We start from the raw sequence: 26,613 nt of genomic DNA on the forward strand, positions 1-26,613 counted from the left end.
CCCAACGAACAGACACAAATTCTAGCTGTCTATTATAATGGAATCAATAGCCGCGGCATTATTTATGGAGTTGGAAAGCAACGCATACGAAAATTGCCAGGCAAGAATGGAAAGGCAAATATTGCGAAATTTGTGTAATCCATTTGAGATGAGTGACGAATTGTAAGAAATTGAACTTAAAAGTGGTATAGTTTAATGACTTATTTTCTTATTTAGGTTCAAAAATAACTTTCGACTTAACAAGTATGCTTTCAAGTATGTGTTAGATACTTTTGCGGGGCAAATACGTCCAAGGACTTCGACATCGACATGTTGTTTTTGACCTGGAAACATATAAAAAACAATCATCATCAATCCTTCTACGTTTCTTAACAAGTTTTACTTATATTTTTGTCAAAATTCTGTTATAAATTAATAAAAAAATAAAAAGAAAATATTTTTCCGCCAACTTTTTTGCAACTTAGAAAAACGGAACTACGATCGAAATGCAGAATACAAAAAATCGAACGATTCGAAGTTGGATCGAAAGAGATTGGAACACAGAATACCAAAATTGCCAAATCGAAAAAATTCCAATCCAAGTCGAAATGCAGAATAGGGCTGATATTTTTACTTACCAATATTTGATTTCCTTAAAAATAGATTGCAAAAACATATCAATCACTAACTGCAAAATGAACTGGAATGAAAAATTTTAAATGTGTCATTCCAGCCTATAGTATAATTGATTGTTATGACATATAGTGAAATCGAGAACTAAGTTATTTAGGTCGAGTATCTTCATGCGCAGAATTATTAATTTCAAAGATTTTTTAGTTATACATTATGAAAGTCTCACAATTTTATTACATTCCAAAAACTTGTAAATTTCCAGTATGACAACTATCAGTTAGTTTAATTAAATGTCAACTTACTTCCCTAAGCACAATCTGTTGGAAAGTTGTTAAATGGTTAGATGTCGTTTTCAAATTGAACATATGCCTCTAGTGTTCAACGGTAGCAAATTACCATGGTGAGATATCTTTTTGCTATGGTGAGAAATCTTTCTAATAGTAATCTGTGAGAAATTGCAGTTATTCATTTCATATTTACCAAAAATATGCATTTAAATATATTTTGCTAGAATTTTCCATGGTGCCTTGATATTGCATTTAAATTTTATTACCGTGTGTGAAATTAAGAAAATTAAGTCGAATCATGTGTAAGATTTTTTTACGAAGATTTTTAACTTTAATGTTCTTCTTTAAAGTTTTAATAAGATATAAGTAGAGTACTATTTTTCCTAACTTTCCCTACCCTAAATTGCAACCCTACTCAAAAATGTCCTTATTGCAATGCGGAGTGAAATACCTTTCGTCTTATAACCATATCGGCATATCTCATGCAATTTTTATTTTAACTTCGAATAGGTGGCAACCCTAAATGGCCACCCTACTCAAAACTGTCCCTATTGTAATGTGGAGTAAAATACCTTTCGTTTGATACCCATATCGGCATATCTCATGCAAGTTTTATTTTAGTTTCGAATAGGTGGCAACCCTAAATGACAACCCTACTCAAAAATGTCCTTATTGCAATGCGGAGTGAAATACCTTTCGTTTGATACCCATCTCGGCTTATCATGCAATTTTTATTTTAATTTCGAATAGGTGGCAACCCTAAATGGCCACCCTACTCAAAAATGTTTCTATTGTAATGCGGAGTGAAATACCTGTCGTTTGATACCCATATCGGTATATCTCATGCAATTTTTATTTTAATTTCGAATAGGTGACAACCCTAAATGGTAACCCTACTCAAAAATGTCCTTATTGCAATGCGGAGTGAAATACCTTTCGTTTGATACCCATATCGGCTTATCTCATGAAATTTTTATTTCGAATAGGTGGCAACCCTAAATGACCAACCTACTCAAAAATGTCCCTATTGTAATGCGGAGTGAAATACCTTTCGTTTGATACCCAAATCGGCATATCTCATGCAAGTTTTATTTTAATTTCGTATAGGTCATTTCGAATGGCAACCCTACTCAAAAATGTCCTTATTGCAATGCGGAGTGAAATACTTTTCTTTCGGTACCCATATCGGCATATGTAATACAATTGTTTTTTAATTTCGAATAGGTGGCAACCCTACTCAAAAATGTACTTATTGCAATGCCTAAGTAGAGTACTATTTCGTCTAACTACCCCAACCCTATATGGCAACCGTACTCAAAAATGTCTCTATTGTAATGCGGAGTGAAATACCTTTCGTTTGATACCCATTTCGGCATATGAATTTTTTTTTTAATTTCGAATAGGTGGCAACCCTAAATGGCGAGCCAATGTCCCTATTATAATGCGGAGTGAAATACCTTTCGGTTGAACCCATATCGGCATATCTCATGCAATTTTTATTTTAATTTCGAATAGGTGGCAACCCTACTCAAAAATTTCTCTATTGTAATGCGGAGTGAAATACCTTTCGTTTGATACCCATGTCGGCATATCTCATGCAATTTTTTTAATTTCGAATATGTGGCAACCCTAAACCGCAACCCTACTCAAAAATGTCCCTATTGTAATGCGGAGTGAAATGCCTTTCGTTTGATACCCATATCGGCATATCTCATGCAATTTTTTTTTAATTTCGAATAGGTGGCAACCTTGTGAAACATTCTGAGTGGCAACACCTAGGTATAAAGTCTTAGAAGGTGATACATTATATCTGCCAAATTTCATTTAAATCGGTTTAGCCGTTCCCGAGATCGTTCGGCTATACAAACATACAAATATGCAAGAATTGCTCGTTTAGATTGAATTTATTTATGTTGTTCGTTTGTTTGACAAAGGCAACGTAAACTGCGCCATCGTTATGGTACACCGACAAGCGAAAAGGATTCGGACAGTGATGCTTCAGGAGATGCAAAATCAACTAAATCAAATCAACCATCGCAAACGCGCAGCAGATCGGCGAGTAGTAGCGGTACAACAACAATGGTTACAGCAACGGAAAAGAATCCCATAGAAAAAGTAACCCAACAACAAACTGGTTCTAGTGAACAACAGCTGTCAGATAAGCAGCAATCAACAGAAGCGACGGCAACACATCATCATCGTTCTCATCAGCATAGGTCAGAAAAACGAAGTAGAAGCCATGATCGCACCCATCGTTCACGCAGTCGCAGTCAATCCTATTATCAAACGCAACGGTCTGCGGCGGCGGCTAGTGAACGACGCTCACGTTCACGTTCGCGTGGTCGTCGAAGCGCTTCTAGACGCCGGCGTCGAAGTGCATCACGTTCCCGTTGACATCGTGACACGAGTCGCGAGCGTGCATCACGTCAACAACGCACACAACGTTACGAAGAACGTGAACGGGAGAGGGATCGTGATAGAGATAGGGAGCGCGATCGTGATAGGGATCGGGACCGTAGTAGACGGTCACGTTCAAGAAATGAGCCACGATCACGGGATAGTTATAGAGACAGGGAGAGAGATAGGAACAGGGAGCGCGAACGGGAACGTGATCGTGATAGGGAAAGGGACAGAGATAGAGGCAAGGAGCGGCATCAACGTGATGCAACTGGCAACAATAGACATGAAGCTGCTACTGACAGTAGTAGCGTTAGCACTGGAAATAATACGAATCTAAATCGCATTGTAATATCTGCACCACCAAAACTAAAGAAACTCGTTGATTACTAGAGACTAGGCATACTGAGAAGAAGACAGCACAGCTTCGATGGGTAGTAATTGTCTCGATTTCTTTTGTTAATTTGTTTTCTCTTTATATTTATGAATTTTCACAAGAAAAAGAAGTTCTTGTTACTATCCCAATTCTAAACCAAATATATGCAATACTGAGGTGCAGTGGTCGACCAATATCAAATATCTTGGAATTGTACTTGACCCAAAATTACGCTTTAGAGATCACACCCAATATATTCAAACTAAATTTAGTATAGCTCTAAAACTTCTGTATCCGTTAATAAACCGAAAATCTAAGCTCAGTAATGAAAATAAGGCCACAATTGCTAAAGTTATTTTTCAATCTATAATTTTATACGGGTGCCCAGTCTGGGGTAAATGTGCCAAAACGCACATTGAAAAAATACAAGTTAAACAAAATAAGTTGTTGAAAATTATGTTTGATTTGCCGTGGCATTTTTCAACTACAAAGTTGCACACACAAAACAAAATCAGTCTCGTTTCGGACCGTATTGAAAAAATAACTGACAAATTTGAACGCCTCTGTGATATATCTACAAATCCACTAATTTACAATCTAAATTATGCGGCAGTTACTCACGAACGTACGTACCAAAAACGTGTCAGCTGACACGACCTATCTTATGAGTGTGCAATGTAAACGAAAACTCACCGACGTGCAACGCCCGTACGTACGTAGCCCGGAACGTAGAAATCAAAACAATTTTGATTTTTTCCGTAAGAACGTGTCAGCTGATCGCTCTCTCACTAGACAGAGTTGCCTAGTAAACTTTTGTGCGCTAATTTTTGACCGTTTGCACTTTTATGCAAAAACACCTAATTAAAGTTTGAAAAATTGTGAAAATAATTCGAAATAATTATGTAAAAGTGAAGATTATAAATATGTAATCTATTTATACTTATTTAATATTTATTCCGGCCTTTTACAATATCAAAAATTAAATTGGAAAAAGTTGATGTTTCCATAAGCATGCATACAAACTGGCCAATGGCAACAGTGCTTTGTTGTAAACAATACACACACAAATATGTTATGTACATGTACACAGACGCACACATTGATTCCTACGGGCTTGAGAATTCGGTCAAACGTGCTTCGTACGACAAACGTCCGTACGTACGGCGCACGTCGGTGGGTAACTGCCGCATTACTCTTAGTTTATCATATAATTAAACTGCATACTATATTTATGAATAGTATTTATAGGTAGTATTAACTTTAATGCAAAATATACTTTCCAAGGTTTTTTTCTAAGCTAAATCCTAAGTCTCCTAAGCTAAATTTTTTCCCTTATATCAACTTTAAGTTTTAGTAATCGATATATTTTAAACTCACTTATAATACTATAGTTGTAAGGTTTATTTAAGAAGCCATATCATCTAAAACCGTGTATTTAAAAAGTTTAAATAAATTGAATTGAATTGAATATTTATGAATTAATCATAAGGGTTGAACTATTTAAAAACACAATAAACAGAATAATAAAATGGAAAACGTTGCTTCATAATAAAGTTCATTGAAATGTTAATAACTACTAAAACAAGTATTGTATCTTTATGCTTATGTTCAGATAAACCAGTTTGTATGTAATTCTTGTTTTAGCTCATTCACACAAAAGGAGTATGTTTAAAAAATAGCATTGCATAGGAATTCATTGCATCACATACAGATTTTTTAGATTCATAAGGGATGATTGGTGGCCTTGACAGTGTCATTGTGGGTCACAAGGTCAAAATACAATTTAAATTAATTCTTCAGCTTTTATCCCGCAATCTTATAAGGGGACTTTAAAGCTTATGGGAAGAAAATTTCAGATACAACCGTATTTCTTGTAGTTAAGCCTCTAAAGTGTCTTTATCTGAGTGTGCATTGAAATAATAATAATACGCAACGGATTAATACCCTCCAAAGCCCGCCCAACCGACGCGAGGCCGCAAACGCAACCCGGGGTCATTTTTCGGTTTTTCGTCAATATCTTTTGAACGAGCTAAAATTTTGATTTCCGCCTTCGAATTATTGTTATCGATGTGTATACGCGTCTTTTGACACTTCTCGATATATTTTTGGGCGCGTATTAAAAGTCGACCTTCTGTTCTATTAATTCCGTATGTTCGGAACATTCGTCTCCATTTTAGAATTTGGAGAATCGGTTTATATTTGGAATATTATACATATTCGGACCTCGTGAGGTAGTATCAAACGTATTCCGAATATTCTAAATTAACGCTTTATCCGGAACGCTTCCATGAATACTTGACGGAAAAGAGCTTTCCGAAATTTCAGAATAAAAAGGTGAATACTCCCTGTGTAGCAGGACCGAACAAAAGCTTAACTCTTCTGTCAAAGTCAAGGTAGGTATAAAGTTCTAAGACAATAAGCCATTTTCTTTTATTTTTGTTTTTGTCAGTTCATTGCGGCTGCTGAGTAGTCGGCTGCCTGTTCAAAATCATGCTATCTCAAAATATTTTTCAAAATTTTCCCAATTCAGGATTTGTCACAAAACCGCCCTATATTAGAGTTAGATTGAAGAACGATTCATCTCAGAATACTTTTCATTAACTACCTCTTATGACAAAATGCATTGAACTTATGCTCGTGTGGGAGTTTTGGAAACAAATGTTGAGATAGTGCATTCTTGAATAAAATTCTAACGTACGGCATTCTTCAAACATTTTCTGAAAGAAGGACCAAACCAACATAAAACGAAATATTTAGACGAAAATTAATTATTTTCCCAAAAACTCTTGGCATTTACAAATTTATTATCACTACTAATATACTACCAAAGATACTTGTCTACTACAATTTCACTGAAGGGGATGGAATTATTCCCCGTTCTCCTTACTTCGTAAAACCAACCCGTCCAGATTTTTCAATTTGGGAGTGTCAAAACTCTCTCTTCATTGGAGAACAAAAATCTAGTAATTGAATCATGGATAGACGCCATGATGAAATTAATATTCAGGTGTTCTCATCCCGTTGACGTTTTCCCTTATTCTGACAAGTTCGGCATGCATAATTTAGAGGGTTGTCTATCATACAGAACTGCCTTTGATTTCTACTACGATCGTAGTAGATTTTACCATACCCTGCAAAAATCGCGAGTACTCCATGCATGCACGTATGGAGTACTCGCTATGGACCAACCGAGTACTCCAAAATTAACCACAATTCATACAAAAAATATGGTTCAATTAACATTGCGATGTCCTAGGACTGGACCATATATTCCAGCTCCGCATTACATCAGAGTAATCCATGGAGTACCCACAGTCCAATAAACATCGTGTAGTGATTACAATCGTTAAAAACGAGCAATGATCGGCTTATAATACGATCGTGTAGAAACATGAGATGGTCCATTGCTGCATTACAGTGGAGTATAATGGTAAGTACTCCAGTGGACCACATGATCCAACGATTTTTGCAGGGTACGTTAAGAAATATTATAACTATATAAGCCGTTACTAGAATTGTTTAGCCAAAAAGATTAACGTAACTTTGTATTCTCTAACAAAATATAGACAAAATGTTGCAGAAAACTAATTTATTTGAAGAATTTGTACGAAAAATTAAGCAATCCAAATTTATTACTTTTGAAATGCACGTAAATACTGGCATTTAGAGCTGCCGAAAAAGTGAGGTTATGTTGTTGACATCACCTTTATTATTACATCATGGATAGACACAAAAAGCTTTGAATTTTACGTTAGAAAAAAGAAATAAATTTCAAATCTCGAACGTGTGTTTATAAAATTTTAAAGTCATTTGTCATCAAAGTTTAAAAAGCTAAATTTAAAGTGTGCCAAAAATTTAAAAATCTAGGAAAAAAAATCAATTAATTAATTATATTAACAAAAAGGGGGACAAACAATAAAAGCGAGATTAACGCGCGAATTATTTAGTATATGGAAAGGGATTTCCATTCTGCAAAGCAAAAGCTACCAAAGCAACAGCAACAACAAATAGAGCTAAACTACGCAGGATCTTTAATTAGCTTAGCGAACGATCATCGTACGCCAAGGAATAGTCAATTACGTTTGATACCATTGACACAACAAATCTTTAAAACAATGATGGATTTTAATGGCTCACAATCGAGCACAAGCCTATCGGAAAATAACTTCTACAATACTTATTCAATAACAAGTTTGGTGCGCGAAGAAGTTCAAAATATTTTACAAGAATTATGCGTTACCGATCAATTTATACGCAAAGAAGAGATCGATGCTTTAATCGAACGTTGCTTAAAAGAAAAATCACGTATCGATAATGGTAAGAGCTCAACAACCAGTGCAGAATCCTTGCCGGACGACGACGATGACGACAATCAAGAGATCGAAGTAACTGTGGAAATGTTAAATGAAACAGATAAGAATAAATTAATTGTTGAGAATTTTCAAATATTAGAGCAACGTATCACCAATTTGGAGGAACGTATTTCAACTGTACTACAAACGGTACCAAAATTGCGTCATTTGCAAGCTAAGAAATTTAAAATTAATACAGAAGTGATACGCGAGGAATTACGTAATGTAGTGCAAAGAATGGTTATAGATGATGCCAATAAATGTGCAGACAATGGTGATGGTGGTGATGGTGGTGAGGTCAAAGTTGTTGGCGATACTTCCAAAACAATGAGCATTGCTGGAACTGATACAGTTATAACAGATAAAAAAGTTAATCTCTATGATGATTTATTCTACGCACAACGTCAAAATGCTATGAATATTTTGAGTTATAAAAAATCGAAAGCTACAATGGAACTTAATCAACGACCAAAAATTTGTACGCATATTAAGCCGATTGTACGTGAAATTGATGAGATCAAATTTAAACCCAAACAAAAGGCAACATTCATTCATGAATAATTAATAAATTATACTTAGTTCGTATGCAAATATGTAGGTGCGAGTACATATGTATATGTATGTATGTATTAATTTAAAACATTGTCACGATTAAACGTTTAAAATAAATATTTAGTTCTTTACTTATTTATTGGCAAAAAATTTTATGTTGAAAAAAAATTTAAAAAATGCAAATCGCAAAATTATGTAATAAAATGTATGTGTGTATAAATGTATATGGGCAATTCCATTGTAAATTTATTTAAATTTGTATGCCCAGCGTGTACTAGATTGCATAACGGTTGTACGCAAGGCGAATTCAATACCAGGTGTTGTTATCCCAACAGCTGATTGCTTCTTTTGATTATTTTCCATACAACGCCTTGTACTACAACATGTCAGTTAGTTGCAAGGCGAATCCATACCAGGTGGTGGCAACGCGAATTCAACCAATTCGCCGTGCAGAAGAATGTCAAGTCAAGAGAAAATGTTCATTGATTCCAATTAACTGACATGTAGTCAAGGCGAATCCATACCAGGTGGTGGCAAAGCGAATTCAACCAATTCGCCGTGTAGAAGAATGTCAAACCAAAATAAGTTTTTCATTGATTTCGATTAACAGACATACTTTAGTGCCAGGCGTTGTATGGAAAATAATCAAGAAGAAGCAATCAGCTGTTGGGATAACCCCTGGTACTGAATTCGCCTTGTTTAATTGGAATCAATGAAAATATTATTTTGACTTGACATACTTCTGCACGGCGATTTGATTGAATTCGCTTTGCCACCACCTGGTAATGAATTCGCCTTGGTTGTACGTAATGGCTAGTCATAAAACTTTAAGAAAAACTATCGATAACTGTACTCTCTTAAAATACTTGGATCAAAGTAAAGATGCTAGTACTCATACGCAATAAAAGGTAACGAGTATACTCGATCGAAGTGAGTACATCGGAACTTTTTTGTCTTATGTAGTAAATTTTTACAGATACCCTTGTGAAGACAATGACCACCGTGGTGGGGTGGTAGCGTACTCCTTCTATGAAATCGATTATCCTGGGTTCAAGCCCCGGACAAAGCAATATCAAACCTATAGAAACAAGTTTTTTCAATTAATTTTAGGCGGGGTCGCCCCTCGGCAAAGATTTTGCAAGCACTCGTGAGTGTCGACTTAAAACATGTAGGACCCGTCCCGCCAATTTTTAGGAAAAATTAAAAGAAGCACGATGTAAACGAAGAGAAGCTCGACCTAAAAACTCTTCGGAGTTATCGCGCCTTGCATTTATTTATTTGTATGTTGTATTAAAATACATCTGTAAGAAAAGCCATCAACAAAAAGCTTTAAAAAATCTAAACTTATGCAACAGCTAAAACTGTTATTTATACCTACCCAACGTGTACTTATACACAAGGGTAATAATACTTTGGCGAATATAAGCATCACTATGCTGTTTGTAAATAATCACAACAACAAAAACAGCAAGCAGCCACGCTTATGAACATGCACACACATGGACAGCAGCTCGAAGTGAAGAGATATCACACACACACTTGTAGTCATCAGCCGAAGTTCTTACTCACATACACACGCATATAACTAAATAACCAAGCAGGAGACAGAACTATTCTAGAAGGTGAAACGTCTAGACCTTAGGAGAAATATGCGAACGAGGCAACAGAGAGTATAAAAACAGAGCAGGCTGAGGAATCAGTTTTGAGTTAAACACGCTTTTGTAAAGTACGTGATATTGAAGTATGATTGTAGTAGTCCAAATAAAGACAATTTTGTAATACTGAATATGTATTGGAGTTACTTATTCGACAGTTCAGCGATTCGAGCGTTAGTAGAAGGTGCATAATTATCAGAAATACCGAGAATTCATTACAATACTTTGATTGGATATAGAATCAAAGTTTCAGCATACGACCGTTAACACGATAACTTGAGTAAAGATATTTTTACGAAATTTTGTATACTGGCTTATCTGGGCGCAAACCACCGCTGTATGGAAATCGCACGATAACCACACCGACTTGTTCGATTTCGAAAAATGACAAAAAACACGATTCTTCATTATCAAAGACCTATAAAGTGATGAAAGTTGATATGTGGATTGACTTTATGATAAGAAATAAAAATCTGAAAAAATTATAGAAAATGGGCGTGACACCGCCTACAAAGAGGAAATGTGGGAATTTGACGGGGTTATTCTTACTATTGCAGATTTATTTTATGTAAATTAAAAAAATCAGTTGGCGACCTACTTAAAAAAACGATATCAAAAATCGAAATCGAAAAATGGGAAAACTGCGTCAAATCATTACCAAACACTGATAAAGTGAAAAAACTTGATATGTTGGTTGACTTTCTGAAGAAAAATTGAAATTTAGTAAAATCTTGGAAAATTTGCTTGGCAGCGCCTAAATTTATGACAAGGAAACTCGAAAGTTTTGCAAGTCGAATTCAAAAACCCTTGAAGATTTCATGTTGAATTTGGCACGAAGGGTATCCTTACTATTATATATGTATATGCTTTGTGGAAATAAACGGCACCCACTTTAAAAATAAACGATATCAATATATCGAAAAATGCGATAATTCATAACCAAAGATCAATAAAGTGATGAAACTTAATATTTAGGTGGACTTTATGACGAAAAATAAAAAATAAAATAAGACTCTTGCTTTCAAGGACTGCTCCGAAATGTGAAAACTTCATTTTTCTTGTAATTGGACGAGTTTGCAATTTTTCCTTTAACTTCACAATTATATTTCACAACCAATAGGGTGTTTAATGCCCCTATTACGGTATACAACTCAACTTAGTTGGGTTGTAATTAAAACAACTCAACCTTCAGACAACTCAACTGCTGTTTGGTATTACGAATTACAACTTATTTCAGTTGAACTTGAATTGGTGCTGCCAACCTAAGAAAGTGTTGATTTGACAGATAAATGAACAGCTGATCAATTTGTGGCGAAAATTTAAGCATTTGCAAAAGTAATTTTGTTATTAAGAGATATTATATGATATGAAATCTATGTTATAATGGCGAAAATGTTGGTGATTAACATGTCGCGAATGCAGAAAACATTCGCGTGATCATTCCAATCCCTTGGAACTACCAAGCACCAAGTAAGAAAATGTTTAAGTGACAAATGATGAGCTTCAAATGAAGTTATTTTGCAGATTTGAAAGGAAGCATTTTACCTATTACTAAACAAAATTAAGGACCAATTCCACAAACGCTTTCGAGGGAAGGCTGAACCCCTATTATAAAATTATGCGTCACATTCAGATTCCTTGCTGATGGCTGCTATCAAAAATGCTGTGGAAATGATTTTGGTGTTGGAATGGTTTTAGATATTATTGAGAAGCATATTTCAGCGAAGTGGAACAGCAAAAATTGTATTTTACTCTAAAACAGGATGCCCAGGAGTAGTGATTACTAACAATGGAACTCACGTTCGCATAATTTCACCTATTTTGGCTGCATCCCAACTGCGGCCAGCCTCGTCCAACTTCGGAATATATTCAATGTAATCCTTCGTTTAAACATTGTTTTTTCTATAAATGTCCACAAAATTGTTGATTATTGTTTGATTAAAAAATGTTTAACTACCGGCTTTAAATTTTTTGTTTTTTTTTTTTTTTTTTTGTAACGTGTTATGAGCCCGTGCACCATCTAACTCTCATCAAAGGTGGATCAAAAGACGCGTTTCGATCACCGTTTTGGTAAGTCTAGTTGAGGGGTTGACTACTAATACTGCTAATATGTTTCTTTTCCGCCTTCGGATTATTCTTCTCGAGGTCAATACGCGTCTTTGGACACCTCTCTCGTAGTTTTTGATAGCGTATTAGCAATCGACCCGAGGGTCCGAAATATGAGGCCCGATCCACGGTTTTTTTTACACAGAAGCTCTTTCTGTGTTGGCGGCCTTTGGCCGCGATTTGTAAAAATAACCCTGGGTAGGTCCAACGCCTTTCTGCATTAGTGTGTACAAAAAATCTGGCACAATACATCCACATGAAAATTTGAACCGAAATGATATGATAGAAATTAAATTTTTAATTTTTGTTTTCGGATTCTTAAATCGGAGGTCGAAACGCGTCTTTTGATACCAGCTTTGAAAATTTTTGTTAAAAATTAGGTGGTGAACCGTCTTCTAAAACGTTGCATTTTTTCAAAACAACTGCAAAATTGTATGAGACAACTGCTAGTAATCAGTTGTAAGATTTTGACGCGTTTGACAACTACACTAACAACGTTGTAAACGGTAATGCCACAAAAAGTTGTTAGACGAGACAACTCAACTAACATTTTTTTTGACAGGTTGAGTTGTAATCTGTAATACCAAATTGCCAAATTTCAACCCAACCAGAGTTGAGTTGTAAACGGTAATAGGGGCATAAATCAAAACTGATTACTGCCTATTCAGTTTGCGCTGCTTTTATACTCCGTTGCTTCATTCGCATATTTCTACTAAAGTCTAGACGTTTCGCCTTCTAGAACTGCTGTATTTCCTGCTTGGTAATTGACCTACATATATGCGTGTGTATGTGTGAGTAACAACTTCGGCTGATGACCACAGCTGTGTGTGAATTATCTCTTCGTTGCCTTTTATATATGTGTGTAAATGATGATTAATGTTTTCATGTATATACGAGTGGCTGCCTCATGTTTTTTATTGTTGCGTGATTATTTATTTTGTATCAGCTTAGTGATGCTAATATTCGTCACAATATTTAGTTGATCATTAAAATAAGGAAAGAAAGAAATGAATCTCTTTATTTTAGCAAGGTTTGTTTTTTACCAGGGGCCAAATCGTAATATCCGTGATGTTGTTGTTGTTGTAGCGATAAGGTTGCTCCCCGAAGGCTTTGGGGAGTGTTATCGATGTGATGGTCCTTTGCCGGATACAGATCCGGTACGCTCCGGTACCACAGCACCATTAAGGTGCTAGCCCGACCATCTCGGGAACGATTTATGGGCCACATTAAACCTTCAGGCCATTCCTTCCCTCCCCACCCCCAAGTTCCATGAGGAGCTTGGGGTCCAGAGCCTCGTCTGTTAGTGAAACAGGATTCGCCGCGGATAGGTGAAGTTGACAAAAGAAAGAAATGAATCTCTTTATTTTAGCAAAGTTTGTTTTTTACCAGGGGCCAAATCGTAACATCCGTGATGTTGTTATAGCGATAAGGTTGCTCCCCGAAGGCTTTGGGGAGTGTTATCGATGTGATGGTCCTTTGCCGGATATAGATCCGGTACGCTCCGGTACCACAGCACCATTAAGGTGCTAGCCCAACCATCTCGGGAACGATTTACGGGCCACATTAAACCTTCAGACCATTCCTTCCCTCCCCACCCCCAAGTTCCATGAGGGTGATTCTATTTATCCTCTTTGCCAGAACATCAGCTGTCGGGTACCGCAAATTTATTTATATATGTAACACCACGAACAGTATTCCTACTATGATTCCAAGGGCTTTTGATTTCGCCCTGCAGAATTTTTTCCTTTTTTTTCTACTTAATATGGTAGGTGTCACACCCATTTTACAAAGTTTTTTCTAAAGTTATATTTTGCGTCAAAAAACCAGTCCAATCATCATGCTTCATCCCTTTTTCGTATTTGGTATAGAATTATGGAATTTTCGAAATTTTCGATATCGAAAACGTGGGCGTGGTCATAGTCGGACTTCGCCCATTTTTAATGCCATGATATAGTGAGTTCAGATAAGTACGTGAACTAAGTTTAGTAAAGATATATCGATTTTTGCCAAGTTATCGTGTTAACGGCCGAGCGGAAGGACAGACGGTCGACTGTGTATAAAAACTGGGCGTGGCTTCAACCGATTTCGCCCATTTTCACAGAAATACTTATTGTCGTAGAAGCTATACCCTTACCAAATTTCACAAGGATTGGTAAATTTTATTCTAGACAAATTAAATGAAAAAAGGGCGGAGCCATGCCCATTTTGAAAGTTTCTTTTATTTTTGTATTTTGTTGCACCATATCATTACTGGAGTTGAATGTTGACATAATTTACTTAGTATATACTGTAAAGATATTAATTTTTTTTGTTAAAATTTTACTTTTAAATTCTTTTTTTAAAGTGGGCGTGTTCGTCATCCGATTTTGCTAATTTTTATTTAGAGCACATAAAGTAATACGAGTAACGTTCCTGCCAAATTTCATCGTGATATCTTCAACGATTGCCAAATTACAGCTTGCAAAACTTTTAAATTACCTTGTTTTAAAATTGGGCGGTGCCACGCCCATTGTCCAAAATTTTACTAATTTTCTATTCTGCGTCATAAGGTCAACCCACCTACCAAGTTTCATCGCTTTATCCGTCTTTGGTAATGAATTATCGCACTTTTTCTGTTTTTCGAAATTTTCGACATCGAAAAAATGGGCGTGGTTATAGTCCGATTTCGTTCATTTTTAATAGCGATCTGAGATAAGTGCCCAGGAACTTACATACCAAATTTCATTAAGATACCTCAAAATTTACTCAAGTTATCGTGTTCACGGACAGACGGACGGACATGGCTAAATGAATTTCTTTTTTCGCCCAGATCATTTTGATATATAGAAGTCTATATCTATCCCTATTAGTTTATGCCGTTACGGGGTACCATTATGCGAACAAAATTAATATACTCTCTGAGCTCTGCTCAGCTTAGTATAAAAAAAAAACACAGCTATTATTACTTAATGTAAGTATTGTTTTCAGTAAAACCGTTCAACTTAAAATATTTTTTTTTTCTAATAATTCTCAGGTTATGGTATCTATAGTGTTTGTTAGTGTGTTTATTTTTATTTTTACTACATTGTAACATCTTTTAGCACAGTATCACTTATGTTAAATAAATCATCATCATAATCATTGACTTTCACATGTGGTGTTCGCGTTACACATTTCATCGTTTGTGAATCCAGCGAATTATTGTTAATATTTTGATCATTTTCGTCATTTGATTGCGGCACTATTTGATGGTCCCCAGTTATTAGCCCACAATCTGAAGAAACCTCCATTTGTTGAATAGCTGTCATACGCTCATTGGTGTTCTAAACAAAGATTTTATAATATCAAACATTCGATACAAGGAAAACAGTTGAATAGAGCTTTTTTTGCAGGGCGATTCTAACCATATTTTTTTGTATAAAACACATGAACCATTACATACTGGGCAATACATTAAGGACATTTTAAAGGCTTCTGCTAGAGCTACTCGCTTCTCAATCAGATTTATAAAAAATATAATCGCCATTGTAGAGGGAAATGGAGCCGAACAAATTTCAAGTTCTAAAACTACTTCGATCGGTTAAATGACATGTGTGAACTAGAGACAAATAATAATTGGTAGATTTTTATAATTTTTAAATATTCAGGCCTGTTCTGGATTCCGATGCCGATCAATTTTTTCGGAATCGAAATGGATTGGTGTTCTCAATTTCGATTCCGACAAAAATTATCGGTGTGAAAAGTATTGCCTCTGAGCAGTCGGAATGAAAATTAATTGGCAGATTATACACAAATGTTGCGATATTTGTCTTTCAAATAATTTTTTTTTAATTCTTCATTTTATTTGGAAGAGTTGTGTGTATTTTTTGTTTAAATTTGAGTTAAATTGGCATAATAAATCTTTCTTTAAAAACTTCTATCAAGAAATCTATTAGGCAAACAAATCGATGCTGATCGAAATGAAGTCGACCTGTTCTGAATTCCGATCCAGCGCATTTTTACGATTCGCACGCACAATAGCACGTATTTTTGCGTCTGCGCATCAAAAACCATATCTGCAGGCATTTTTTAATTAAAATAAAATTTTATGATACTTAAACCAAAACACATAAACAAAAACAGCTGATTAAACTGGTTACCGAATCGGAATGAAAACGATTCGAAATCGACTTCGAATCGATTTTTTACAATCGGAATTGAGAACACCAAATAGAAACCGAGTCGAAATCAATGTCGTTTTACTTTTCATTCCGAGTCGGAGTTCAGAACAGGCCTGATTGATTGACAGTAGCATATTTATCGTTTGACGCAATAAAATCAGACAGGTTAAATCAGTAGTGTGACCATTGTTTACTATATAGTTTGGCAGTTTAAGTAGAGGTTATGTTGCGAATAGAGTGGAAGGCAGTGGACATTGTAAATTTTACCAAGTAGCGCAACTAACAGCTGATCGGTGAAAATTCGTACATTCACACGCACAGTTCTCGACTCAGTTTCAAAAAAAAATTTAGGTTATTTAATTCAAATTTTAAAGTGAGATAATCCTTACAAATTTATGTATACAGAATATATATGGCGTGTTTGTTGTTATTAAAACAATGGTTTTATTTATATTAAAGCTTTTATGATTTTTTTTTAACTTTGAAAAAACTCCGAACACCATTCCTTCATTATATGACATTCGACTGCCTAGTCCACTGCCTTCCACTCTATTCGCAACATAACCTCTACTTAAGCTGCCAAACTATATAGTAAACAATGGCAGTGGACTAGGCAGTCGAATGCATTGTTTACTATATAGTTTGGCAGCTTAATTCGAGGTTATGTTGCGAATAGAGTGGAAGGCACTCGCAGGCCGTGAAAATAGGCACTCGAATGGAGTGGAATGAAGAACAGTAGGAAGACCAGAGTTGCATTGGATCAATCATTGCATCAATATTAAAGATAAATTTAGAAAAAATAATTAAATACTTGAGTATAAGCAAACATTTTCTTTCAATTACTGCAATTAAGGTGTCCTAGATGCTATATATTCCAAAATTATAACATTTTATGTCTGTTTAAAAATTTAACTTCAATTTCCCTAAGATTTCCGTAATATGGCCATTAGTGGTGTTCTAAACAAGAACTATTTATGGAGCACTCGCGTTTTTTGAAGGGTAGTATAAGGAATACTGCTTTAGGAGTATAGGAGTGTTCCAAAACTAATCTATTCATACAAAAAATGTTCTCCAATTAACATTGCGATGTCCTAGGAGAGGAGTAGGTGATCCCACTCTCGCTTTGTTTGTTAGTATTCCATAGAGTACATACGTGAGAGTACTTTCCAAAGTACTTTCACTGTAGTACTCCATGGAGCACCCACAGAGGATCATATGCCAAAGTACTAAAGAGGATTGTGTCGACAAGAATTCTCGGAGTGAATTTAATTTAAAATGAAGGTAAATGAAGAGGGGCAATACAACTTTTATATTTTATACTACTAATATTCTTATGTTATTTAGCATTTGCGTGAATAAAGAAACTAATATTTCTCTATACTATAGTATGTAAACATAAAACCAGTGCGCGGTTGCATTTTATCAGAGATGCCATAGTAAAATTTTATTATCTGTTATTTGTATGTAATATTTTACTTTTGGCAACTCTGTTTGATAGTACTCCATAAATAATGTAAGGGATACTCCTTTGGGAGTATAGGAGTATTCCAAAACTAATCTGTATTCATACAAAAAATGTGCTCCAATTAACATTGTGATGTCCTAGGAGAGGAGTAGGTGATCCCACTCTCGCTTTGTTTGTGAGTATTCCCTAGAGTACATACGTGAGAGTACTTTCCAAAGTACTTTCACTGTTCTACTCCATGGAGCACCCAGTGAGGATCATATGCCAAAGTACTAAAGAGGAATTGTGTCGGAAAGAATTATCGGAGTGAATTTAATTTAAAATGAAAGTAAATGAAGAGGGGCAATACAACTTTTATATTTTTTACTACGAATATTCTTATGTTATTTAGCATTTGCGTGAATAAAGAAACTAATATTTCTCTATACTATGGTATGTATACATAAAACCAGTGCGCATTTTATCAGAGTTGTCATAGTAAAATTTTATTATCAGTTATTTGTATGCAATATTTTACTTTTGGCAACTCTGTTCGATGGTCATCGTGTCGTGATCACGGTCGTTAAAAAACGAGCAATGATCGGCTGATGGTGGTCCGCAAACGCATTGCAAAGGAGTATTGTTAGAGTACTCCAACATGAAGAAAATGGAACACGTAATCCAACAATTTTTGCAGGGGTGTCATGATCACGGTCGTTAAATAACGAGCAGTGATCGGCTGATGGTGGTCCGCAAACGCATTGCAAAGGAGTATTGTTAGAGTACTCCAACGTGAAGAAAATGGAACACGTAATCCAACAATTTTTGCAGGGTAGCAACGGGTGGTTGGTAACGAAAGGTACCCATTGACATGTTAACTTTTTCATTCAGTATGTTCGGAACATTCCTCTCCATTTAAGAATTGAAGAATCTGTTTATATTTGAAATATTATGTATATACTTATTTGATATTTTCGGACCTCGTGAGCTAGTATCAAACGAAGGTGTTCCGAATATTCTAAATTAACGGTTTATCCGGAACACTTCGATGAATACTTAACGGAAAAGAGCTTTCCGAAATGTCATCATTGGAGAACAAACCTGTAGTGATTGAATCATGGTAACGGCCCTCATAATCCGAAAATGAATTTTAAAGTAGTGGGGAGGGAAAATTGTTGATATTGTTTTGCTACTGTTTTAATATATTGTAATGTAATGTGCGGGAAAAGGCCAAACTCCATGGAAACGGAAAAGAGAAGAGAAAACAGAGGAAATGGAGAGAAAAAGTAGAGAAAGTTCGAGGGAAGTCGGAAAGGTAAAGGGAACAAGAGAAGAAGAGAAACAGCGAGAGCAAAAGTAGGAATAAGGGTAGTGGATTGAGATAAAGTAGTAACAGTAGGTTAATTGGAAAATGAAGAATGAGGGTAGTATTAGGGATAATTTTGAGACTTGTATAAGAGCGAGAGCAGGAAGATTTGCGGAAGAATGGGAGAAATAGGGAAATAGAATAAGCCGATTAAGGCAAACTAAAAAATGCATAGGGGAGAAGATGAGGGTTAGACAAGGTGGATAGAGAGAAAGACAGAACAATGTCTGCCGGGTTTTATCATGTTTGTCTAAACGTTTCCAGCGTTAGCCAGAGCTGTTAAAATTATGTTCTTAAAAGCCAAAGTTTTTTTACCATCTGGTAAATCTATAAGCTCTGGTTTGTTGAACCATCGTTGTTGTAAAACCTCTGTTGCTATATATTTTGACATAAGCCACCTTGTTGTTGTTGTGTTAACAGTGACACACCAACCACCTCTTTCAACTTAATAATAATAATACCCAACGGATTAAAACCCTCCAAAACCCGCCCAACCGACGCGAGGGGAGGTTTGTTAAGCATTGGGATCTAAAACTGCTCAGCTACAGAATAAAAATCATCAGCTGAGTATTATAAATAACAGTTAGGAATTATTCATATAGTAAAATGTTAAGAAAGAAAAATGATGCTCCGGCCAAGAAAGTGTTTCTATCGGAACCCGCCTATGGAAGCAGAGGTAGAGGGCGGCCCTCACTCCAAGGGAAGGACCAGGTGGAAAACGATTTAAACTCCCCTGATGTGACCAATTGGCGCCGGTTGGCGGAGCGAAGGAGCGACTGGCGGAGCGAAGGAACGACTGGCGCGCTTTGTTGGACGGCCATAACCGTTTAGGCGGTTAAGCGCCAATTAAGTAAGTAAGTAAATTGTTAAGTACACAAATGAACATTTTTGGTATGTAAAATTTTTATTTTTATTTGTTTTTGTTACGAGTTAAGATAGGATAGGACAGTTTTATTTATGGTAAAAAGTTTACTTCTTTCAAGAGAATTGGGCTAGAAATCAATCCATTCAGTAGTTTAGCCGTAATATTAAGCCTAGCATTTCTCTACGACTTGCAAGAGTTGGAAGATTGATAAGCTTCAACCGACTAGTAAGAGGTGGAAGATTATACCCAGAGTTCCACTGGAAATTTCTTAAAGAGAAAAGTAGAAATTGCTTAATGAGTCTACCTCAACGATAGGTTTACCGTATACCATCAATCCCAAGTTTTCGTATTACAAGCCTTCTAGACACTCATCCGCACACCCCAGCGGGTTAGGGGCTAAGAATATACCCGGGGCAGGTATGTCGTAAGGTAAGACGCGGCAAAAATACCAAATTGATTCAAGGGGTTGTGTAGCGCAATCCTTTCAAGGTGTTGCCAGCGCAAAATATAGCTCCTCGTACCCCATTGTCAACCTCACCTACTCGTGGCGAATCTTGTTACCTTAACAGTCGAGGTTCTGGCGACCCCAAGTTCCTTATGGGTCTAGGAGGTGGGAGGGCGGTATGGCCTTGAAGATTTCATGTGGTCATACTAAATCGTCCCGGAGATGATCGGGCTGGTACCTTAATGGTGCTTGTTACCGGAACGTACTGGATATGCATCCGCCAAAGGACCATCAGCATCGATAACACTCCCCAAGGTCTTCGGGGAGTGTCCTTATCGCTACTACAACAACAACAACATACTCATCCACACCTTCATGACATTGTTTCAGATCATCAATCATCTCATTGACCATTGCCATAGTTGTGGAAAATGGTATATCCTTACTCTAGCAATTCAGTTCCTTTGACTAAAACTTTTCCATTTCCTCTCAGAAAAAGTAAATTAACCCTCCCACAAAAGGTAATACAAACCGCAGGAGTTATTTTCCTGAACGTTACTTCATATTTTAGAAAGATATTAATGTAGTATTTGTTTATGATATTGAAAAAATCAACGCTGCAGATAAGTCAAGAAGCAATACTTGAATTTATGAGGGCGAGGGCGACTCCGCTTTTTTTCGATATTGACTTCACCTGTCTGGTTTATTGCATCATGGTTTGATTCACTTTTTAGTGAAAACGGTTTTCAGTCACTAATCGTAAAAAGTAATATAGGACCTGCTTCATCTAAGCAATCATTTTCAATATCTTGATAATAATGACGAAAAGTTCGGAACACAATTTGTATACCTTTTCACCGAAACGCCACTATTTAAGAAATTATGTTTTACTATTACATATTACCTATTCTACTTACATTGAAAGGTAAACTTTTATCTTGCATTGTTATGTCATTCAGCATGAGTTTTGGAGTTTCATTATATTCAATTGATATAGGCACAAGCGGATCCAGCCGCCCAGACGGACTCGTGCTCATATTGGTAATATTCAATGAATCACCTTGTACCTTCTGCAATGCTGACAGCCGCCTTGTGTAAAAGAGTTTTGTTTTCGTTCCACTACCACTTCCACTGCTACTGCTTATCGCCTCGAGTAGTTGATTACGTGCTATTCGTGTGCGTTCATTAGAATTGAAAGGTGTATAAGGTGATGTACTGGATCGACATTGTTCGCTTCCATGTATACCCTTAGTTACATCTGTCCCATCTAACTGATCGTTAGTGTTGATCAAATTCACACTAGTATGCGATTTTACTGATGTATCAGTTTTAGTAGCTATGGGTTCGGATACCAAATCATTATGAAACATATTTTGTCGTTCCCGCCAACTTGTACTTAACAAAGATGTTGAGGATATTGAAAGATTGTTATTAATTTTTCTTTGTGCGCGCGCTGTGCCCTTATGTATGGTTCGTAATAGTTGTGTTGAGTCGATAATACGTGATTTATTCATAGTTATGTTTATATCCATGGAATTGTCCTTTGCATGTAGATGTTTACGAGCGGAGCGTGGCAGCACTAAGGAAAATAAATTATTGGGTATATTTTTTTTATTACTTATTATAGTATGAATTTTTTGATTGTATGGTGAGCATTAAATACCTGACACGTTGCCACTAAAAGAATCAGTAGCAAATTTAGCTGGAATATCATTGAAAAGTGGTAATCGCATATTATCCATTCGCCCACAATTGAGTGAGTCCAATTTTATTGGTGGTGTGCAAATATACTTCAGCATTAAAGAATTTGAATTTTCATTTTCGATTTGTTTGTGTTGCGTAGAACGCGTCTTCATCTGCGTTACTAGTGACATTTGGAAAGCGGTTATTTGTGCTTCTATTTGTTGAAATTCATCCTTGAGTGACGTTAGTTCAGCTGTGATTAAGTCGCCACAACTTCTCGTTTGCTCAACCTCACTAAAAGCATTCTCTAAGATCGGTTGAATTTTGTTAAATGCACTTATGAGTTCATCCAATTTCACATCATCTAAATTATTTACATTTGGATGCAAAAAGACTTCTAAATAATATAAAAGATAAATTGATGTAATATCTTACTATAATAATTTTTGAATACTAGTATCTAAAGCTGTACACGATTTTGGTTTTTGTACGGTCTAACATCATAAATATCTCGATAACTGGCCAATAGCAGGAGCTTTTGGCATATTTGTCAGTCTAAGCCACATTTTTCAAAAGTAGGTATGCTAAATGTAAAAATTATAAGGAGTGAGCTGTCTTGCGAAAGGGCCTAAGTTAGTATAAAACAGTATCTAATTTTGTTTAATTAGTACAAATGGATTTTTTGCTCTACGCGAGAAAAAATCGTTTTCTTCTTTAAAGAATGTACCCGAGCGATGTAATTATGCAGCCACTGGTATCGATATAGAATGCAAAACGGCGTTAGAAGCGAAGTAGAGATACAAGGGAGCGTGTTACGCAAAATTTGTAAGGGGTTCCCAACGTAGTTAATAATTTCTACAACCTAATTGTCATCCTCACCTATTTAGCTGGCGATCCCAAGCTCCTAACGGAAGGAGGCGGTTTGATTAGCTAGGAGGTTCAACGTGGTCCTATCAAATTGTTCCCGTACGGTCGGGCTTGTACCTTTATGGTGCAATATTGCGAAACGAGGCGATTGAATATCCCGCAAAGGACCTAATAGCTACGAGAAGTAGACATGATTTAGTTGCATCACATCGATAACACTCCCCACAGCCTTCGGGGAGCAACCTTATCGCTACATGTACAACAATAACAACAACAAGGCTTAAAATAGATTTTAAGGCTAACAAAAAAAGAGAAGTAGCTGCTATTGCTATCAGCTTTATATAACATATTCTTACTTACCTAAGTTGTCTGTATTTTCCTCAGGCACCGCATCGCTTATCTTTCGTAAAGCTTGGCTCACGCGACCCTTATCATATTTTAATTCAGATTCTTTTATTTGAAACTTCTCTATGAGATCTGTTAGCACCGCACATGGTCTCTCTAAATTCCTTAACATACTCGTATCTTTCACATAATTATCTTGAAACAAATCTCTATTTGATTTTTCAAATAACGCGATAAATTGGTTGCTGTATAATTGCGCTTTGTCTACACCCGTATCTTCAACCAATGCATCAAATATAAGTTTTAATTGTTGTGTTTTATCACGAAATTGCACTATTTGCTCATCTACATTGCTTATGTAATCCGATGTATAGCATTTGAGAAAAGCATTTTGTTTCCGCATTCGCTTTAAATTAAGATCAGCCATATTTCCAGCTTCTACCTCTGAACCCAAAAGTTTTTCTCGTTGGCGGATTTGTTCTTGCACCACGAAAGCTACCAATTCTAATAGAAATAAAATGAATTTCTTACCGCCCGGCATAACCACTAAATACGACTTAATATCGCCCCAATGAAGTTTATGTTTCTCATTTAAATACTTTAAATATTCGACTGTGCTGGTCCGAAAGTTTGCCTCTGAACGTTTATCAGTTATGGGCCAATAGAAGCGCTTTCTGAATTCAATAGGATCCAATAAACAAAACAAATAGTGCATAACATGGAAGAATGCTTGAGGGTTTGGTTTAATAAACATATCTTGATTCAAATGTTTCCTTAAATCTTCTGTTTGAGGATGCAGCAGGCCCAACCCGCGCAGTTTCTTGTACAGTTTCTCACTGATATCCCGCTCTTCAGCACGCTGTACAGCGATGACGGTGCGATCCATAACAATAAACACTCTGTTTTTGCAATCTTTATTTATTAATGAATGAATAAAATCGGACACATTTGTGGCAACTGATTGTCACTTCAAAAATATATAATTTTTCATGGACAATTGCGGAATTTTCAAATTGGAATTCATACAAAATTTTGACACCCGACTAAGGTGTTGATAAACGACGAAATGTCAATTCAATTCCTTATTGCCCATTTATATAGTGTTTCCAAAGGGGATAAATTACTTATCATGTTGCAAATTCCAATTTACTAATAATCCGAAACGTTTCTACAGATTTGTTAATTCCAAAAGGAAAACTTCTGGTTTCCCATCTACTTTTATTTATGGGTGCAAAAACGCAAATTCTGATCACGAAATCGCAGATTTATTTGCTGAATTCTTTAAATCAACCTATTCATCCCAATGTGTCCAGTCTAATCTTTATCCATATTGCTTGGAAAGTTCTAATAATATTTTAAACCCATTTATTGATAAAGATACTGTTCTTAATAAACTTGTTGCATTGAAACCGATATCTTCACCAGGTCCAGATGGTGTTCCTAGTTGTGTACTTAAGTACTGTGCTGTCAGCTTATCAGAGCCTATCTTTAAATTATTTAAACTGTCTCTGGAATCCGCATCTTTCCCATCTATTTGGAAACAATCGTTTATTATACATAAAAAAGGTAGTAGGTCTAATATTGAGAACTACAGAGGCATAGCTAAGCTCTCAGCTATCCCTAAAACTTTTGAGCAGATAATTACATACCAGCTTCAATACTTGTTTAGCTCTTTAATATCGCCTTGCCAACATGGTTTTGTTCATCGGAGATCAACTACTACCAACTTGCTTGAATTTACGTCTTTTGTTATGAATGGTTTTTTAGTTTGCAAACAAACAGATGTAATTTACACCGACTTTAGTAAAGCATTTGACTCTGTTAATCACGAGCTCTTAGTTACCAAACTTGATCTTCTGGGTTTTCCAGCGCCTCTATTAAGTCGGATTTCAAGTTATCTTGAAAATAGGACTCAGCGAGTCTTCTTTAACAACAATCTTTCAAAGTCGTTTGATGTAACTTCTGGCGTGCCCCAGGGTAGCCATTTGGGTCCATTACTCTTTAACCTGTTCATTAACGACTTACCAAAGGTTATATTACATTCTAGAGTTTTTATGTATGCAGATGATATAAAACTTTGTTACACATATCTGCCTTCGAACTTTTTCTGTTTTAATCAGCTTCAGGCCGATCTTGACTCATTTCAAAGCTGGTGTACTGCAAATTTACTTTTTTTGAATTACTCTAAATGTCAGCAAATGACTTTTCACCGTGTGAAGCCGGTCCTATCATCTTATACACTTAACGGCGACCCCTTGGAGCGGATATCTATTGTAACTGATCTAGGAGTTATTTTTGATCCGAAATTAAGTTTTACCACACATATTTCAACTGCTATAAACAAAGCAACTGGTGTATTAGGTTTTATCAAACGTTGGGCTAAAGAGTTTGATGACCCTTATTTCACAAAGATCCTTTATACCTCGCTGGTACGTCCTATTCTCGAGTATTGTTCATGTGTCCGGTCTCCGATCTATCAAATCCATGTTGATCGGATTGAGTCGGTCCAGAGACGGTTTTTAATTTTTGCATTACGAGGTCTCAACTGGGAATCAAGTACTCATCTTCCACCATACAGGAATAGACTTCTTCTAATTAATTTGCCATCTCTAGAGAATCGTAGAGTATTACTTGGCGTTATGTTCATTCACAAGCTCATCATTGGTGTGATTGACTCCCCTGACCTAATCAGTCAACTAAATTTTGCGGTTCCTGCTAGGGCGTCCAGACATTTTGTGCCTTTTCATTTACCTCTATGCCGGCAAAATTTTGCTAGAAACAGTCCCCTGCGCCATTGGTGCTCGCGGTACAATGATTTGTATAACTGCATTGGCTTTGAATGTTCGTTTGCTGCTTTACATACTGCTATACTCTTATGTTTAGCCTGATATTTAAATTTTATTTTTTCTTATACAATGCGATGTCAAATGTTTATAACATACAAATTTTCTATGTACCTTTTTGAATTTTTTAATTTTAAGAATGGCTCTGTATTGTACATATATATCTGTCTATTACAATAATTAGTCGACCGCTTTGTGTTTGCGTCGACTTTAAATAAATAAATAAATAAATATAATAAGGACGTCTCTCGTTAAGGCGGTGCCACAATGACATTTTTC

The 26,613-nt window shown here is 36.0% G+C and overlaps 2 protein-coding genes across 3 annotated transcripts; one reads left to right on the forward strand and one right to left on the reverse strand.

Annotated features, from left to right (window-relative positions):
- The first annotated feature begins 7,115 nt into the window (after positions 1 to 7,115).
- On the forward strand, positions 7,116 to 8,800 carry LOC137243913 (uncharacterized). Its single transcript, XM_067772234.1, has one exon. It carries the CDS (start codon positions 7,623 to 7,625, stop codon positions 8,583 to 8,585), a length of 963 nt encoding a protein of 320 aa, XP_067628335.1. The 5' UTR covers positions 7,116 to 7,622; the 3' UTR covers positions 8,586 to 8,800.
- A 6,561-nt stretch (positions 8,801 to 15,361) lies between these two features.
- Positions 15,362 to 24,547, reverse strand: dgt6 (dim gamma-tubulin 6). Of its 2 annotated transcripts, none has more exons than XM_067772254.1 (4): positions 23,507 to 24,547; positions 22,260 to 22,643; positions 21,514 to 22,175; positions 15,362 to 15,639 (listed from the first exon to the last, which is right to left on the reverse strand). In XM_067772254.1, exons 1-4 carry the CDS (start codon positions 24,375 to 24,377, stop codon positions 15,397 to 15,399), a joined length of 2,160 nt encoding a protein of 719 aa, XP_067628355.1. In that variant the 5' UTR covers positions 24,378 to 24,547; the 3' UTR covers positions 15,362 to 15,396. The 2 variants fall into 2 exon arrangements, with proteins under 2 accessions (XP_067628355.1, XP_067628347.1); XM_067772246.1 differs by having other exon boundaries at positions 22,260 to 22,676; positions 23,507 to 24,546.
- Between the last annotated feature and the right edge of the window lie 2,066 nt (positions 24,548 to 26,613).

This window comes from Eurosta solidaginis, chromosome 1 (genome assembly GCF_040869045.1).
Source record: "Eurosta solidaginis isolate ZX-2024a chromosome 1, ASM4086904v1, whole genome shotgun sequence".
Taxonomy (NCBI): Eukaryota; Metazoa; Arthropoda; class Insecta; order Diptera; family Tephritidae; genus Eurosta; species Eurosta solidaginis.

Coding starts and splice junctions, on each gene's coding strand:
- LOC137243913 (XM_067772234.1), top strand. CDS start 7,623: ATGGAAAGGGATTTCCATTCTGCAAAGCAAAAGCTACCAAAGCAACAG.
- dgt6 (XM_067772246.1), bottom strand. CDS start 24,377: ATGGATCGCACCGTCATCGCTGTACAGCGTGCTGAAGAGCGGGATATC. Junction 22,176..22,259: donor TTTTAGTGGCAACGTGTCAG/GTATTTAATGCT, acceptor TATTTTCCTTAG/TGCTGCCACGCTCCGCTCGT. Junction 15,640..21,513: donor ATAAAAGTTTACCTTTCAAT/GTAAGTAGAATA, acceptor ATCTTTGTTTAG/AACACCAATGAGCGTATGAC.